The sequence below is a fragment of the Mus musculus genome, chromosome 11, assembly GCF_000001635.26.
Source record: "Mus musculus strain C57BL/6J chromosome 11, GRCm38.p6 C57BL/6J".
NCBI lineage: Eukaryota > Metazoa > Chordata > Mammalia > Rodentia > Muridae > Mus > Mus musculus.
Window position 1 is genome coordinate 48,945,345 of NC_000077.6, and position 19,355 is coordinate 48,964,699.

Genomic DNA, 19,355 nt, shown 5'->3' on the forward strand with positions numbered 1-19,355 from the left:
TTTTTTTTTATATACATAAAGTATAAATCATTTATTTTCCTTCTAATCCTTAGCTCAGTACATCGATGGCTTTTCTTCACCCTTCGGGTTGACGATTTTCTCTAGGTTGCTGCTGATGATATGATAAAGCTCAGCATAGAAGGCCCTCAGGTCCAGCACCATGGCCCTAAGCGCCCCATAGGCTGCTTCATCTCGCTCATGCACCAAGGCCCGGTAATCCATTACATGGGTATCCTTGGAAGCCTTGGCTACAGCATCCCCTCGTTCTGAGAAGTACTTGGAAATAGTTGTCTGGAAAGCTTCTACTTTGGTCTTGACAGCATTCACTCTCTCCAGCACCTTCTCCTGAATTGCCACCCCAAAATCATTTCCATCCTCAATCTTGGGGATCAGGTGCTGGATCCACGTGATTACCAGAATGCACTTCTCTTTGAGAGTCCAGACTTCTGGCTTAACCAAAGCAAGCAAGGCCAGAAGCTTCTCGTTCCCCGGGAGGTAGCCACACTTAGGGACTTCCTTCTTCTCCTGCTTGTCTGTTTCCATCTCGTCATCCTTGGGTGGAGGATCTGGGATAGGGATGTCCAGAGGAGCCCGGAGGGAGGAGAGGTCGGCCACATTGAGGGAATCCTCCTGCAAGAGCTGACTCAGGGATATGATTTTCCGTGGCAAGAAAGTGCAGAGGAAGTCATCAGCCTCCTGGAAAAGATTTTGTCTGAAGACATCCACCTGTTTTCGGGCTTCTCCACTCAAGCGGACCCCACAAGGCTTGGCCATGCTTCCCCCCACTTGGCAGCTCTCGAGCCTCGTCCTGTATTTCTTTAAGTGAGTTATTAATGCCCTTCTTAAGGTCCTCTACCAGCATCATGAGATATGATTTTGAATCTGAATCTTGCTCTTCCGGTGTGTTGCGGTATCCAGGACTGGCTGAGATGGGAGTGCTGGGTTCTGATGATGGTGAGCGGTCTTGGTTTCTGTTGGCAAGATTCTTACATTTGCCTTTCACCATCTGGTAATCTCTGGTGTTAGTTGTTATAGCTGTCTCTGTCTGGAGCCTGTTCCTCCTGTGATTTGTTAGCATCTGTCAGAAGTCCTGGGAGTCCAGCTTGCTCCTGAGTCTCAGTGGTCAGAGTACTCTCTGCAGGCAAGCTCTCCTCTTGCAGGGAAGGTGCACAGAGGTCTGGCGTTCAGACCTGCCAACTGGCTGAAGATGAAGGCCCAAAGCAGGGCCTGTCCCAGAAGATGTGTTGCCTCTGCAGTCTTTGCGCTCACCTGCACAGACTGTTCTCTGAGGGACCCAGGACACAAGATGGTTCCCTCACCTGCTCTGGCAGTCAGAGCCCTCCCAGGTGGTCACTTCTCCTCTGGCAGGGAAGGTGCCCAGATGTCTGGAGCCTGAAACTGGGGTCTGTCCCAGCATCTGTGTTGCTTCTACAGTCTGCTCGCTCACCCTCTGCAGTCTGTGAGCTGACCTGGGCAGACTGGTCTCAGAGGGACCCAGGACAAAAGATGGCTCCCCCACCAGCTCTGGCAGTCAGAGCCCTTCCAGATGGTCACCTCTCCTCTGGCAGGGAAGGTGTCCAGATGTCTGGAGCCAGAAACTGGGGTCTGTCCCAGCATCTGTGTTGCTTCTGCAGTCTGCTCGCTCACCCTCTGCAGTCTGTGAGCTGCTCTGTGCAGAATGGTCTCATAGGGACCAGGGACACAAGATGGCCATAATGGTACTTTAATGGAAGACAGTGCTTATACTGTGCATAACTCTCTTTCCACTTGCCACAGTGATATTCTGTCTTTGAAAGAAATGAATCCTCTCCCAGAAAATGTTTGCTGCTTAAAAGTAGGATTTAAGTTCGTGCCTGAAGCCAGCCCTAAGGTTAGTACCTCACAGCTCCATTCCTGTTTCCCAGTATTCAGGGAGGTCAGAGAGGCATGATCCTGGCTTCTCTGACAAAAACTCTTCCTTATTAAGGAGAGACTTGGCATCACTTGCCACAGTATCAATGAAGAGACTTTGCCAGTAGTAAGTCTTTCTAAAGTAAAGGCCTGAGGCAAGTGGTCCCCCAGTAACACAGGAAATATATTCAATATATTTCAACAGTTTTTCTTTGAAGGACATGTCATTGTTCTTTGTGAACAACTGGAGAGACCTAAGGTGTGCCTTAATTTCATTCACAGACACATTGAAATCCTTGGCAATGTTTTCCAGTGAGGCTTCATCCAGCCCAAAGTAAGACCTGTAGAGAGTCAAGGTCTCTTCCAACTTCTGCATTTTATTTCTGACTAAGCCCCCAAGTGGAATGGTGGCCCATAGTCCAGCCTTCAGGGCCTCCAGCCAGATCTTCTGTCTGAGGAAATCCCTCTTCCGGGCAATGGCAGTCTCAGTAACACTGTGCAAGGACATCATGAAGAGGTGGCGCTTGTGGGATGGGAGTTCCCTCAGTAGGGTGGTCTCCAGCTTTGGGAAGTCAAAGTCAGACACATCAAAGTTAGAGACTAGGAAGACTGGAGGCTGACTGGAGAGAGCCTTCTGGAGATGACCTGAGCAGTCATCTCTTATTTTCTTTAGCACACTGTCTCTATTGAAAGACCTAGGTTTACTCCTCTGTTCATTACTGACATCTTGATCTATCTTGGTTCGGACAAAGTAGAACTTTGTGTTCATCTTTTCAATAGTTTTGGCCAGATGTGCATCAATTTCTTTGAAGCGTGTAGCCGAGATGATAATGAAGAAGTCATACTCACCAAACTTCATTTCTGTCAGATAGTTTTGTGGTGGGAAGGTAGTAGACCCAATGCCAGGCAAATCCCATATTGTCACATTGGGAAGCTTTGGGTGTGGGTATGGAGTTCTCTTCATGGTTGTCTCTACCACCCCAGTGGGTGCTGCACCTTCTTCTTCATCCCTCACTCCCCTCAAGGCATTGATAAAGCTGGATTTTCCTGTCCCTGTTTCTCCAGTCACAGCAATGTTCAGTGGGGCTTTGTCAATGTTGCTCAGAGCATGACTAATTTCAGACAATGCCCCCTGAAGGTTCTTATCCTCCAGATGGGATTCAATCAAGGTGATGGTTTCCTCAGAGAGGATTTTGCTTTCCTTCTTGAAATTCTTAAAAAAATTTTCAAAGCTGAACACCAAAAGTTGAGCCATTAAAGGAGAGGGTCTGCTAGAGGAAGGCTGGCATGTAGCTGTGTGCAGTGGAGGATGCTGAATAGAGAAGAAAAGAGAGACACTGTAATTATTCGTGCACAGGGCAAGGCCTAGGAATTTGTTCTTATGATAAAATGGGAGCTCAGCTGCTGACACCATTACTAGCAGAACACCTTCCTTTCTGCTCCTGCCTCTTAGCTCCATCTCTGCTCTGCATGCCGCATGCCCTCATTCAGCCCCTACCTTCTTCTGTGTTCTCCTTTCTCCTTCGTTGTCCCATTCAAGATCAACTTATCCCATGTGGTTTCCTACACCAGTGTTTTCTTGATATTTTCAGTTATCTTTGCATTCTGTTCTCTCCTATTACAATTAGTACTCTTTGATTGTAAAATCCTTAAAGTCATAGATCAGCATATCAAAAACCTCAAGCAACATATCCCATAGAAAGGCTACCTTCCTCTTTTGAGTGCATAGGGAATTGTTTCTTAGGAATCATGACCTCTGGTCCCTTAGCACAGCCATTCTAGTTTCTCTTGTTTAGTCTGTGAATAAAGGGAGAAGGGGCTTGAGGTATGGAGCAGAAAAGATTTTTGACATTTCCACCAGAGGGTTGGATATATTACTATATGTGTGTAATCGACTTCTTTTTAGCCATAAAGTACATTGAAATTATGTCCTTTGTAGGGCATTGGATGTAACTGTAGGTAGTTATATGAAGACAATAAGCCATTCTCAAAAAAGACAAATGCATTTTCTCATTCACAGAGCTAAGATTTTGTATAGATTCATAAGATATATTGTAGATATAACATGAAATTGGAAGTGAACCTGTCTGGGGGCCAAAGGAACTAAGGGGCACATTCATAACATGCAAGGTGTGCTTGTTGAAACTCCAAAACTAGATGTTAAAAAGATTTCTTCGACAGGATTTTCTATGTTTCTGTGCCTATAGTTGATCTTGTGGCACAGCTGTCTATACCCAAATACTGCCAGGAGAGAGCCGGTCTCCCAGGGGTGCTGATATGCCTGTGAGCACAGGTAAGACCACCACTTCTTCTCAGAAGGACCCTCCTGAAACTGTCAGAACCCAGGAAATGAGGAGCAGCCTGGGACAAGATCCTTCTGGTTCCTGTCTGTGCCTGGATCTGATACTGGGTTACAGCACCTGGAGCTGGACCTGTGCCACAGTGCTCTATACCCAAATATCCTTGGGATAGAGCTGGTCTCCCAGGAGTGCTGGCAAACCTGTGAGCAAAGGTAAGACTATCACATTTGTTCAAATTCCTGGTCCAAGAGGGACCTGATCAGAGATATCAGGGCACAGGAACCAAGGAACAGGTGGGGACAGAATTCTTCTGGTTTCCATCTGTGCCTGGAGCTGATCCTGTGCCACAGATCTCCATACCCAATTCCTGCTTGGAGAGAGTTTGTCTCCCAGGAGTTCTGACACATATGCTTACAGGAGGTACAGAGCCAGCAAGACCAGTCAAAACCTGAGAAAACCAGATGGTGAAAGGCAATGGCAAGAACATAAGCTACAGAAACCAAGTCTACTTGGCATCATCAGAACTCAGTTCTCTCATCACAGCAAGCCTTGTATATTCCAACAAACCAGAGAAGTAAGACTCTGATTTAAAATCAGAATTCATGATGATGATAGAAGACTTTAAGAAGGACATATATAACTCCCTTAAAGAAATACAGGAGAACACAGGCAAACAGGTAGAAGACCTCAAAGAGGAGACACAAAAATCCCTTAAAGAATTACAGGAAAACATAACCAATAGGTGCAAGAATTGAACAAAACCATCTAGGGTCTAAAAATGGAATAGAAACAATAAATGACTCAGAAAGGGAGACAATCCTGGACTTAGAAAACCTAGGAAATAGTTCAGGAGTCGTAGATGCAAGCATTAGCAACAGTATACAAGAGACAGAAGAGAGAATCTCAGGTGCAGTAGATAACATAGAACACATTGACACAACAATTGTCAAAGAAAATGCAAAATGCAAAAAGCTCCTAACTCAAAATATCCAGGAAATCCTGGATACAATGAGAAGATCAAACATAAGGATAATGGGTAGAGATGTGAGTAGAGATTCCCAACTTAAAGGGACAGTAAATATCTCCAACAAAATTATAGGAAATTTCCCTAACCTAAAGAAAGAGATGCCCACGAACATACAAGAAGCCTGCAGAACTCCAACTATTGGACCGGAAAAAAATTTTTCCCATCACATAATAGTCAAAACACAATATGCACAAAACAAAGAAAGAATATTAAAAGCAGTAGGTGAGGAAGGTCAAGTAACATATGAATGCAGACCTATCATAATTACACCAGACTTCTCAACAGAGACTATGAAAGCTAGAAGGTGTTTTATAGAACATTTTGTCCTAAAACAAAATTTAGCAAAGCTCAAAGCTAGAAGATTTCATACAGACCCTATGAGAGCACAAATGCCAGCCCAGTTTACTATACCCAGCAAAATTCAATTATCATAAATGAAGAAACCAGGTTATTCCACGAAAAAACCAAATTTACACAATATCTTTCCACAAATCCAACCCTACAAAGAATAATAGATAGAAAACACCAACACAATGAGCAAAACTACACCCTAGGGAAAAAAAAGTAATCTTCTTTCAACAAACTCAAAAGAAGATAGCCACTCAAACATAAAAATAACAGCAACAATAACAGGGAGCAAAAATCAATACTCCTTAATCTCTCTTAACATCAATGGACCCTCCCTTCCGGTCCGAGCAGCACCGGGGTAGCTAGGGCGCACAGTCGTCTGACTACTGCCAGCTACCCACAACACCCGCCAGGCGATCTTAGGACTTCTGGTGAGTGGCACACAGCATCTGCTCCAATCCAATCTCGCGGGACCTAAGACTGCATTAGCTAGGAAAGCAGAAAACCCGGTCTGAGTAGGGGCACAAGCCCCTTCCGGTCGGAGCAGCACCGGGGTAGCTAGGGTGCACAGTCGGCTGACTACCGCCAGCTACCCACAACATCCGCCAAGCGATCTTAAGACTTCTGGTGAGTGGAACACAGCATCTGCTCCAATCCAATCTCGCGGGACCTAAAACTGCATTAGCTAGGAAAGCAGAAAACCCGGTCTGAGTAGGGGCACAAGCCCCTTCCGGTCGGAGCAGCACCGGGGTAGCTAGGGTGCACAGTCGGCTGACTACCGCCAGATACCCACAACACCAGCCACGCGATCTTAAGAATTCTGAGGATTGGGACCTGCCCGGCGCAGGAGCATTTTGCCTGAGCATCAGCAGCAGACATCTTGGTTCCGGGATCCCGCAGAGTGTATTCTGCACAGGCAGGTGACCATTTTCCCGGCCAGAGGATAGGGACCTGCCCGGCGAGGGAGCGCTTTGCCTGAGCATTGGCAGCAGACATCTTAGTTCCGGGACCCTGCCGAGTGTACCCTGCACAGACATCTTGGTTCCAGGACTCCGCCGAGTGTATCCTGCACAGCTCCAGAGAATACCAGATGGCAAAAGGCAAACATAAGAATCCTACTAACAGAAATCAAGACCACTCACCATCATCAGAACGCAGCACTCCCACGCCACCTAGTCCTGGGCACCCCAACACAACCGAAAAGCTAGACCCGGATTTAAAAGCATATCTCATGATGATGGTAGAGGACATTAAGAAGAACTTTAATAACTCACTTAAAGAAATACAGGAGAACACTGCTAAAGAGTTACAAGTCCTTAAAGAAAAACAGGAAAACACAACCAAACAGGTAGAAGTCCTTATAGAAAAACAGGAAAACACATCCAAACAGGTGATGGAAATGAACAAAACCATACTAGACCTAAAAAGGGAAGTAGACACAATAAAGAAAACCCAAAGCGAGGCAACACTTGAGATAGAAACCCTAGGAAAGAAATCTGGAACCATAGAGGCGAGCATCAACAACAGAATACAAGAGATGGAAGAGAGAATCTCAGGTGCAGAAGATTCCATAGAGAACACCGGCACAACAATCAAAGATAATACAAAATGCAAAAAGATCCTAACTCAAAACATCCAGGAAATCCAGGACACAATGAGAAGACCAAACCTACGGATAATAGGAGTGGATGAGAATGAAGATTTTCAACTTAAAGGGCAAGCAAATATATTCAACAAAATTATAGAAGAAAATTTCCCAAACCTAAAGAATGACATGCCCATGAACATACAAGAAGCCTACAAAACTCCAAATAGATTGGACCAGAAAAGAAATTCCTCCCGACACATAATAATCAGAACAACAAATGCACTAAATAAAGAGAGAATATTAAAAGCAGTAAGGGAGAAAGGTCAAGTAACATATAAAGGCAAGCCTATCAGAATTACACCAGACTTTTCACCAGAGACTATGAAAGCCAGAAGAGCCTGGACAGATGTTATACAGACACTATGAGAACACAAATGCCAGCCCAGGCTACTATACCCGGCCAAACTCTCAATTACCATAGATGGAGAAAACAAAGTATTCTATGACAAAACAAAATTCACACATTATCTTTCCACGAATCCAGCCCTTCCAAGGATAATAACAGAAAAGAAGCAATATAAGGACGGAAATCATGCCCTAGAACAAGCAAGAAAGTAATCCCTCAACAAACCAAAAAGAAGACAGCCACAAGAACAGAATGCCAACTGTAACAACAAAAATAAAAGCAAGCAACAATTACTTTTCCTTAATATCTCTTAATATCAATGGACTCAATTCCCCAATAAAAAGACATAGACTAACAGACTGGCTACACAAACAGGACCCGAAATTCTGCTGCTTACAGGAAACCCATCTCAGGGAAAAAGACAGACACTACCTCAGAGTGAAAGGCTGGAAAACAATTTTCCAAGCAAATGGACTGAAGAAACAAGCTGGAGTAGCCATTCTAATATCGGATAAAATCGACTTCCAACCCAAAGTTATCAAAAAAGACAAGGAGGGACACTTCATACTCATCAAAGATAAAATCCTCCAAGAGGAACCCTCAATTCTGAATATCTACACTTCAAATGCAAGGGCAGCCACATTCATTAAAGACACTTTAGTAAAGCTCAAAGCACACATTGCACCTCACACAATAATAGTGGGAGACTTCAACACACCACTTTCATCAATGGACAGATCGTGGAAACAGAAACTAAACAGGGACACAGTGAAACTAACAGAAGTTATGAAACAAATGGATCTGACAGATATCGACAGAACATTTTATCCTAAAACAAAAGGATATACCTTCTTCTCAGAACCTCACGGGACCTTCTCCAAAACTGACCATATAATTGGTCACAAAACAGGCCTTAACAGATAGAAAAATATTGAAATTGTCCCATGTATCCTATCATGGCCTAAGGCTGATCTTCAATAACAACATAAATAATGGAAAGCCAACATTCACGTGGAAAATGAACAACACTCTTCTCAATGATACCTGGTCAAGGAAGGAATAAAGAAAGAAATAAGACTTTTTAGAGTTTAATGAAAATGAAGCCACAACATACCCAAACCAATGGGACACAATGAAAGCATTTCTAAGAGGGAAACTCATAGCTCTGAGTGCCTCCAAAAAGAAAGGGGAGAGAGCACATACTAGCAGCTTGACAACACAGCTAAAAGCTCTAGAAAAAAAGGAAGCAAATTCACCCAAGAGGAGTAGACGGCAGGAAATAATCAAACTCAGGGGTGAAATCAACCAAGTGGAAACAAGAAGAACTATTCAAAGAATTAACCAAACGAGGAGTTGGTTCTTTGAGAAAATCAGCAAGATAGATAAACCCTTAGCTAGACTCACTAGAGGGCACAGGGACAACATCCTAATTAACAAAATCAGAAATGAAAAGGGAGACATAACAACAGATCCTGAAGAAATCCAAAACACCATCAGATCCTTCTACAAAAGGCTATACTCAACAAAACTGGAAAACCTGGACAAAATGGACAAATTTCTAGACAGATACCAGGTACCAAAGTTAAATCAGGATCAAGTTAACCATCTAAACAGTCCCATATCCCCTAAGGAAATAGAAGCAGTCATTAATAGTCTCCCAGCCAAAAAAAGCCCAGGACCAGATGGGTTTAGTGCAGAGTTCTACCAGACCTTCAAAGAAGATCTAATCCCAGTTCTGCACAAACTATTCCACAAAATAGAAGTAGAGGGAACTCTACCCAACTCATTCTATGAAGCCACAATTACTCTGATACCTAAACCACAGAAAGATCCAACAAAGATAGAGAAATTCAGACCAATTTCCCTTATGAATATGGATGCAAAAATCCTCAATAAAGTTCTTGCTACCCGAATCCAAGAACACATCAAAGCAGTCATCCATCCCGACCAAGTAGGTTTCATCCCAGGGATGCAGGGATGATTCAATACATGGAAATCCATCAATGTAATTCATTATATAAACAAACTCAAAGACAAAACCACATGATCATCTTGTTAGATGCGGAAAAAGCATTTGACAAGATCCAACACCCATTCATGATAAAAGTCTTGGAAAGATCAAGAATTCAAGGCCCATACCTAAACATGATAAAAGCAATCTACAGCAAACCAGTAGCCAACATCAAAGTAAATGGTGAGAAACTTGAAGCAATCACACTAAAATCAGGGACTAGACAAGGCTTCCCACTTTCTCCCTACCTCTTCAACATTGTACTTGAAGACCTAGCCAGAGCAATTCGACAACAAAAGGAGATCAAGGGGATACAAATTGGAAAAGATGAAGTCAAGATATCACTTTTTGCAGATGATATGATAGTATATATAAGTGACCCTAAAAATTCAATCAGAGAACTCCTAAACCTGATAAACAGCTTCGGTGAAGTAGCTGGATATAAAATTAACTCAAACAAGTCAATGGCCTTTCTCTACACAAAGAATAAACAGGCTGAGAAAGAAATTAGGGAAACAACACCCTTCTCAATAGTCACAAATAATATAAAATATCTTGGCATGACTCTAACTAAGGAAGTGAAAGATCTGTATGATAAACACTTCAGGTCCCTGAAGAAAGAAATTAAAGAAGATCTCAGAAGATGGAAAGACCTCCCATGCTCATGGATTGGCAGGATCAACATTGTAAAAATGGCTATCTTGCCAAAAGCAATCTACAGATTCAATGCTATCCCCATCAAAATTCCAACTCAATTCTTCAATGAATTAGAAAGAGCAATCTGCAAATTCATCTGGAATAACAAAAAACCTAGGATAGCAAAAGCTCTTCTTAAGGATAAAAGTACCTCTGGTGGAATCACCATGCCTGACCTAAAGCTTTACTACAGAGCAATTGTTATAAAAACTGCATGGTACTGGTATAGTGACAGACAAGTAGACCAATGGAATAGGATTAAAGACCCAGAAATGAACCCACACACCTATGGTCACTTGATCTTCGACAAGGGAGCTAAAACCATCCAGTGGAAGAAAGACAGCATTTTCAACAAATGGTGCTGGCACAACTGGTTGTTATCATGTAGAAGAATGTGAATCGACCCATTCCTCTCTCCTTGTACTAAGGTCAAATCTAAGTGGATCAAGGAACTTCACATAAAACCAGAGACACTGAAACTTATATAGGAGAAAGTGGGGAAAAGTCTCGAGGATATGGGCACAGGGAAAAAATTCCTGAATAGAACAGCAATGGCTTGTGCTGTAAGATCGAGAATTGACAAATGGGACCTCATGAAACTGCAAAGCTTCTGCAAGACAAAAGACACCGTTAATAAGACAAAAAGACCACCAACAGATTGGGAAGGGATCTTTACCTATCTTAAATCAGATAGGGGACTAATATCCAATATATATAAAGAACTCAAGAGGGTGGACTCCAGAAAATCAAATAACCCCCTTAAAAAATGGGGCTCAGAGCTGAACAAAGAATTCTCACCGGAGGAATACCGAAAGGCTGAGAAACACCTGAAAAAATGTTCAACATCCTTAATCATCAGGGAAATGCAAATCAAAACAACCCTGAGATTCCATCTCACACCAGTCAGAATGGCTAAGATCAAAAATTCAGGTGACAGCAGATGCTTGCGAGGATGTGGAGAAAGAGGAACACTCCTCCATTGTTGGTGGGATTGCACGCTTGTACAACCACTCTGGAAATCAGTCTGGCGGTTCCTCAGAAAATTGGACATAGTACTACCGGAGGATCCCGCAATACCTCTCCTGGGCATATATCCAGAAGATATTCCAACCGGTAAGAAGGACACATGCTCCACTATGTTCATAGCAGCCTTATTTATAATAGCCAGAAGCTGGAAAGAGCCCAGATGTCCCTCAACAGAGGAATGGATACAAAAAATGTGGTACATTTACACAATGGAGTACTAATCAGCTATTAAAAAGAACGAATTTATGAAATTCCTAGGCAATGGTTGGACCTGGAGGGCATCATCCTGAGTGAGGTAACCCAATCACAAAAGAACTCAAATGAAATGTACTCACTGATAAGTGAATATTAACCCAGAAATTTAGTATAGCGAGATATAAGGTACAATATGCAAAACATATGAAACTGAAGAAGAATGAAGACCAAAGTGTGGACACTTTGGTCATTCTTAGAATTGGAAACAATCACCCATGGAAGGAGTTACAGAGACACATTTTGGAGCTGAGACAAAAGGATCGTCCATCTAGAGACTGCCATATCCAGGGATCCATCCCATAATTAGCCTCCAAATGATGACACCATTGCATACACTAGCGAGCCTTTGGTGCAAGGATGGTGATATAGCTGTCCTTTGTGAGACTAGGCCGGGGCCTAGCAAACACAGAAGTGGATGCTCACAGTCAACTATTGGATGGATCACAGGGCCCCCAATTGAGGAGCTAGAGAAAGTATCCAAGGAGCTAAAGAGATCTGCAACCCTATCGGTGGAACAACATTATGAACTAACCAGTACCCCAGAGCTCTTGACTCTAGCTGCATATGTATCAAAAGATGACCTAGTCGGCCATCACTGGAAAGAGAGGCCCATTGATCAGGTAAACTTCATATGCCCCAGTACAGGGGAACACCAGGGCCAAAAAATGGGAATGGGTGGGTAGGGGAGTGGGGGGAGGGGGTGCGGGACTTTTGGGATAGCATTGGAAATGTAATAAGAAAATACGTAATAATAAAAAAAAAAAGACATTCTGGAGACACACCCTATCCTGCACATTGCTTACAGGTTGGCTCCAGACACCAAGAATGGACTGGTGGTGAGGCGGGGGGGGGGGGGGCTATGAATGGGCCTTCTCCCTTATAAGGAGAGTCTCTTAGTAAACTCATGGGCCTTGATCAGAGAAAAAAAAAATCAATGGACCCAATTAAAAACATAGACTAACAGATACATAAACAGGATCCAACATTTGCTGCATACAGGAAACAAACCTCAGAGTGAAAGATAGACACCACCTCAGAGTAAAGGCTGAAAATATTTTCCAAGCAAAGAGTTTCAGGAAACAAGCTGGAGTAGACATTTTAATATTTAATAATATCGACTTTCAACCAAAAATTATCAAAAAGGATGAGGAAGGACACTTCATACTCATCAAAGGAAAAATCTACAAAGAAGAACTCTCAATTGTGAACATCTATGCTGCAAATGCAAGGGCACCCACATTCATAAAAGAAAATAATAAAGCTCCAAACACCATTGCACCTCACACAATAATAGTGGGAGACTTCAACATCCCAATCTCATCAAATACAAACTAAAAAGAGACACAGTGAAAGTAACAGAAGTTATGGACCAAATAGATTTAACAGATATATATAGAACACTTTATCCTAAAACAAAATAATATACTCCCTTCTCAGCACCTCATGGTACCTTCTCCAAAACTGATCATATAATTGGTCAGAAAACAGGCCTCAACAGATACAAGAAGATTGAAACCATCCCATGCATCCTATCAGATCACCACGGACTAAGACTTGTCTTCAATAGCAACATTAACAATAGAAAGCCCACAAACACGTGGAAGCTGAACAACACTCTACTCAATGACAACTTGGTCAAGGAAGAAATAAAGAAAGAAATTATAGACTTTTTAGAATTCAATGAAAATGAAACCACAACATACACAAATTTATGGGATACAATGAAAGCAGTCCTAAGAGGAACACTCATAGCTCTGAGTGCCTCCAAAAAGAAACTGGAGAGAGCATACACTATTATCAGCTTGATAGCACATCTGAAAGCTCTGGAACAAAAAGAAGCAGGAAATAATCAAACTCAGGGCTGAACTCAACCAAGTAGAAACAGAAAGAACTATACAAAGACTCAACCAAACCAGGAGCTGGGTCTCTTAGAAAAACAACAAGATAGATAAACCCTTAGCCAGACTAACCACAGGGCAACAGAGACAGTATCCAAATTAACAAAATCAGAAGTGAAAAGGGAGACATAACAACAGAAACCAAGGAAATTCAAAAACATCAGATCCTACTAGAAAAGCCTGTATTCAACAAAACTGAAAATTCTGGAGGAAATGGACAATTTTTTTTAGACAGATACCAGATACCAAAGTTAAATCCAGATCAGATAAATCATCTAAACAGTCCCATAAACCCCAATGAAATAGAAGCAGTCACTTAAAATCTCCCAACCATAAAAAGGCCAGGATCATATGGGTTTATTGCAGAATTCTATCAGACCTTCAAACGAGCTATTATCAGTATTCTTTAAACTATCCCATATAATAGAAACAGAAGGAACACTATCCAATACCTTCTATGAAGACATGGTTATACTGATACCAAAACCACACAAAGACCCAACAAAGAAAGAGAACTTTCGACCAGTTTCCCTTATGAATATCAATGCAAAAATACTCTAGAAAATTCTTACAAACTGAATCCAGGAACACATCAAAATGATCATTCACCACTATCGAGTAAGCTTCATCCCAGGGATTCAGGGATGGTTCAATATATGGAAATCCATCACTGTAAACCATTACATAAACAAACTCAAAGGGAAAAAAACCCACATGATTATTTCATTAGATGCTGAAAACGCATTTGACAAAATCCAACATCCCCTCATGTTAAAAGCCTTGGAAAGATAAGTAATTCAAGGCCCAAGCCTAAACATAGCAAATGCAATATGCAGCAGACCAGTAGGTGACATCATATTAAATGGAGAGAAATTTGAAGTAGTCCACTAAAATCAGGGACTAGCCAAAGCTGCCTTCTCTTTCCCTATCCATTCAGTATAGTACTTGAAGTTTTAGCTAGATCAATTAGAGAACAAGAGGAGGTCAAAGGATACAAATTGGAAAGGAAGAACTCAAAATATCACTCTTTGCAGATGACATGATAGCATACTTAAGTGACCCCCCAAATTTCATGAGACAACTCCTACAGCTGATAAACAATTTCACCAAATTGGCTGGATAGAAAATTAACTCAAACAAATCAGTAGCCTTCCTCTACTCAAAGGATAAACATGCTGAGAAGGAAAATAGGGAAAAACTCTTCACAATAGTCACAAACAATATCAAGTATCTTGGTGTGAGTCTTACTAAGCAAGTAGAAGATCTGTTTGACAAGAACTGCAAGTCTCTGAAGAAAGAAATCAAAGAAGACCTCAGAAGATGGAAAGATCTCCCGTGCTTGTGGATTAGCAGGATTAATAAAGTCAAATGGCCATCTCGCTAAAGCAATATACAGATTCAATGCAATCCCCATCAAAATTCAAACTCAATTCTTCATAGAGTTAGAAAGAACAATTCTCAAATTCATTTGGAATAACAAAAAACTCAAGATAGTGAAAACTATTCTCAACAATAAAAGAACTTCTGTGGGAATTACCATCCCTGACCTCAAGCTGTACTACAGAGCAACTGTGATAATAACTGCATACCATAACTGGTATTTGTACAGTGACAGGCATGTAGGTCAATGGAATAGAATTGAAGACCCAGAAATGAACCCACACACCTATGGTCACTTGGTCTTTGACAAAGGAGGGGATCGTGACCTGGCCAAGCCATGGACCAGGTTTACAGCCATCAAGTTTGCAGTGAGATCTGCTCTATAGAGTAAGCCTGAAATCTACTCAGAGTAGTTGGTTACCCCAAAACCTTTGTGTGCTAACTAGTACATAAACCTTTGCATTCCAGGTCCACTGCTGAATTTTCAGATCAGTTTCAGTTTGATTTCTTTGTGTTATAATTGAAGTGTTGTATCTTCAGCAGTTGAGTCTTCTAGCTGTGGTGAATGAGCAGTGGTTGTAGTCTGTATTGGTGGAGGGACCTCTAGGGAAATAGTCCACACCTGACACAGAATATCATATAATATTTTATGTCTTCTGGAGGAAGCAGTGTTCACCTCTGCATGGTACTTCATTCAAACCCATTTTTTTTTCTTAAAAACAAAACAAAACATATATATGTTAAAGACAAAGGAGCTAAACCCATCCAGTAAAAAGAAGGCAGCATTTTCAACAAATGATGCTGGTTCAACTGGCAATCTGCATGTGGAAGAATGCAAATGGTTCCATTCTTATCTTCCTGCATGAAGGAAAAGCAAATCAAAACAACCCTGAGATTCCACCTCACATCAGTCAGAATGGCTAAGATAAAAAACTCATGTGACAATAGATGCTGGCTGGGAAGTGGAGAGAGAGGAACACTCCTCCATTGCTAGTGGGATTGCAAGCTGGTACAACCACTCTGGATATCAGTCTGGCAGTTCCTCAGAAAACTGGATATAGTACTACCTGAGGACCCAGCTATACCACCACTCCTGGGCATATACCCAGAAGATGCTCCAACATGTAATAAAGACACATGCTCCACTATGTTCATAGCAGCCATATTTATAATATCCAGAAGCTGGAAAGAACCCAGATGTCCCTCAACAGAGGAATGGATTCAGAAAATGTGGTACATTTACACAATGGAATACTGCTCAGGTATCATAATGACTCCATGAAATTCCCAGGTAGATTGATGGAACGTGAAAATGTCCTCCTGAGTGATGTAAACCAGTCACAAAAGAAGGCACATGGTATGTACTCACTGATAAGTAGATATTAGCACAAAAGTTTGGAATACCCAAGACTCAATCACAGACCATATGAAACTCAAGAAGAAGGAAGACCAAAGTGTGGATGCTTCAGTGCTTCTTAGAAGGGTGAACAAAGTATCTCTCTAGAGGAAATATGGATAAAGTGTGGATCAGAGGCTGAAGGAAAGGCCATCCAGAGACTGCCCCACCTGGGGACCCATCCCATATACAGTCATCAAACCTGGACACTATTGTGGATGCCAGGAAGTGCTTGCTGATCAGAGCCTGATATAGGTGCCTCCTGAGAGGCTCTGCCAGAGCCTGACAAATACCATAGGCGGATGCTTGCAGCCAACCATTGAACTGAGCATGGGTTCTCCAATGGGGGTGTTGGAGAAGGGACTGAAGGAGCTGAGGGTGTATGCATCCTCATGAGGGGAGCAATAGTGTCAACCAGACAGATCCCCCAGAATTCCTGGGAACTGGACATTCAACTAAAGAGTAAACATTAGGGACCCATGGCTCCAGCCGTATACATGGCAGAAGATGGTTTTCTTGGACGTCAATGGGAGGAGCTGCCCTTGGCTCTGAGGTTGTTCGATGCCTCAGTGTAGGTGAATGCCAGGTTGGGAAGACGGAAGTGGGTGGGTGGGTGGGGGAGCACCCTCATAGAGGCGGTGGGGAGTGCGGAGAGGGGGCGCAGATAGTATAGGGGGTTTCTCAAGGGGACTCCTGTAAAGAGGAAAACAATTGAAATGTAAATTTAAAAATCTTATAAAAATACATACAAAACAGATGTATTTGAAAGGAGATATGTATCCATGTTATTTTTTTATTTCTCAACAGGGGAGGTTGAGAAATACTGTAAGCAGTTTCCTAAGACATTCTCTGTGTGTCCCTGCTTACCTTTTTTTGGGGGGGGGATTTTTTTAAAAATATTTTTTAATTAGATATTTTCTTGTTCTTCATTTTTTAAAAAAAGATTTATTTATTTATTATATGTAAGTACACTGTAGCTGTCTTCCGACAGTCCAGAAGAGGGAGCCAGATCTCATTACGGGTGGTTGTGAGCCACCATGTGGTTGCTGGGATTTGAACTCCGGACCTTCGGAAGGGCAGTCGGGTGCTCTTACCCGCTGAGCCATCTCACCAGCCCCCAGATATTTTCTTTATTTACATTTCCAAAGCTATCCGGAAAATTCTTTACACCCTCCCCCTGCCCTGCTCTCCTACCCACTCACTCGCACTTCTTGGCCCTGGCGTTCCCCTTTACTGGGGCATATAAAGTTTGCAAGACCAAGGGGTCTCTGTTCCCAATGATGGCCAAGTAGGCCATCTCCTGCTACATATGCAGCTAGAGACACGAGCGCTATAGGTGTAACAACAACATGAAGTAACCAGTGTCCCTGTTTTCTAGTGTTCATTCTACAAACCTCAAGGAAACAACCTTGAAAATGAAAATCCCAAATGGATACAGAGGAAAGCCAGGAAGGAAGAAAGTAATAAAGGAAGAGATGTTAAAGAAGCCACTAAAAAGAGAAAATGACTATTTTGAAAGTTAAGAAATCTGAATAAAAGTATTTCCATCAAAGCTCTACTCCAGGGAAGCATCAATTCTTAAGTCGGAAGAAACAAGATAAATGTCAGATGTGTTTCCTTCAGGAAGTCACATATTACATAAATGTTGCTATATTAAATATTTTGGTCTTTTACATCACATCGATTTTTTTTGTCTGATACTCCTACTAGTTTATTATAATCTTTGCAGGACATTGAAACTATGTATATTTCATGAATTGTGGAAAACTATCCTTCATTACAGCTATGAGTGTAGATCAAAGCTTACCAATACTGTTACTAAAAATACCAGAACTTTGGGATGAAGGGTATGAATCACAGCCATATCCTTTTCTTTTACTGTTGCAGACACTCACCAGACTTTGGAATTAGAGTTGGAACACATGTAAATGCAGGAAGTCGGGAGAGACTGGCTTCACTTAGCTCTGATACTCTGGTGTTAATAATGTGGTATGCAGATTTTAACACAGAACCTTCAGGTACACAGACTTCTATTCTTGAGTCAGCCAATCATCGTGTTGGAAGCCATGTCACCAATCAGACTTAGGGAAAGGAGGGCATCAGTAGAGCCACTGTCACTAGGAACAATATAGTAAAATAGCAAAACTGCAAGGGTAGTTATTTGACAATTTGTATGTGAAGCTGCATACACGTGTGCAGGCACACATGTATATAGTATGTGTTCCAGAGGTCTACACATCTCTGCCTCTCTGATGCTGGGATGCCACAATTGATGCCACTTGTTGCCAGATATATATATGCACCATCCCACACTCTCACTGCATACTTGGGCACTCCCAACCCTGCTGCTTCCATGGCTAGCCCCATATAGTGACCACCCATCTCGTGGCTCTCTTGTTGCTGATTCTGCTCACATTCCTAGCTATCAGCCTGCTGTGGTCAGTGGTTCTAAATCCTAGTAACCCAGTAAGGTCAAAACTCTAGAGACTTGCAATTTATTTTTAATTTTTTATTAGATATTTTCTTCATTTACGTTTCAAATGCAAACCCAAAAGTCCCCTATACCCTCCCCCTTCCCTGCTCCCCTACCCACTCACTCTCACTTCTTGGCCCTGGTGTTCCCCTGTACTGGGGCATATAAAGTTTGCTCAACCAAGGGGAGAGGCTTGTAATTTATAAGTCAGATTTCTATCGGTAAATTCTCACCCCACAAAAGGCCCACAGAATTAATTCAGAGCCAATTGATAGTGATATAAATTCCCCACCCAGATAAGACAATTGTCCGTAATTGTCCATCCCTTATAAGATAATCATAACTACCTGTGGCTATTTAAAGCCACGTGGAATCTGGATCGTCTTTCTCTTCCTCCATCTTCCTTTCTTCTCCTCTCTGTCCTCTCTATCCCATTTCTAACATCCTCCGTCTGCCTTCTTTTTCCACTGCCAAATCACTGGCTTTCACTTCTTCTGGTGCCTGCCCTCACCTGCATATAGACATCAATCCACATTGATTTACAAGTAGAAGCAATATTTAGGAACACCTGGTGATTGTGGCTACAGAAATGAATTCAAATTCTTGTAAATGCATTGTTTACACCCTACTATTTATGTCACATTTGCTTACAGTGTATGAG

The 19,355-nt window shown here is 42.1% G+C and overlaps 2 protein-coding genes across 2 annotated transcripts in view; both read right to left on the reverse strand.

Annotated features, from left to right (window-relative positions):
• Psme2b (protease (prosome, macropain) activator subunit 2B) lies at window positions 1-1,066 on the reverse strand. The gene has a single exon (NM_001281472.1). It carries the CDS (start codon window positions 772-774, stop codon window positions 55-57), a length of 720 nt encoding a protein of 239 aa, NP_001268401.1. The 5' UTR covers window positions 775-1,066; the 3' UTR covers window positions 1-54.
• The window catches only part of 9930111J21Rik1 (RIKEN cDNA 9930111J21 gene 1), a 33,232-nt gene continuing 14,682 nt past the window's right edge, over window positions 806-19,355 (reverse strand). Inside the window, exon 4 of the mRNA NM_001114679.1 lies at window positions 806-3,202. Within this exon, the coding sequence (NP_001108151.1) occupies window positions 1,880-3,202 (1,323 nt within the window). The 3' untranslated portion in view covers window positions 806-1,879. The remainder of the gene's footprint in view (window positions 3,203-19,355) is intronic.

What these genes read in the sequence shown, in the direction of transcription:
- Psme2b (NM_001281472.1), bottom strand. Translation starts at nt 774, where the DNA reads ATGGCCAAGCCTTGTGGGGTCCGCTTGAGTGGAGAAGCCCGAAAACAG.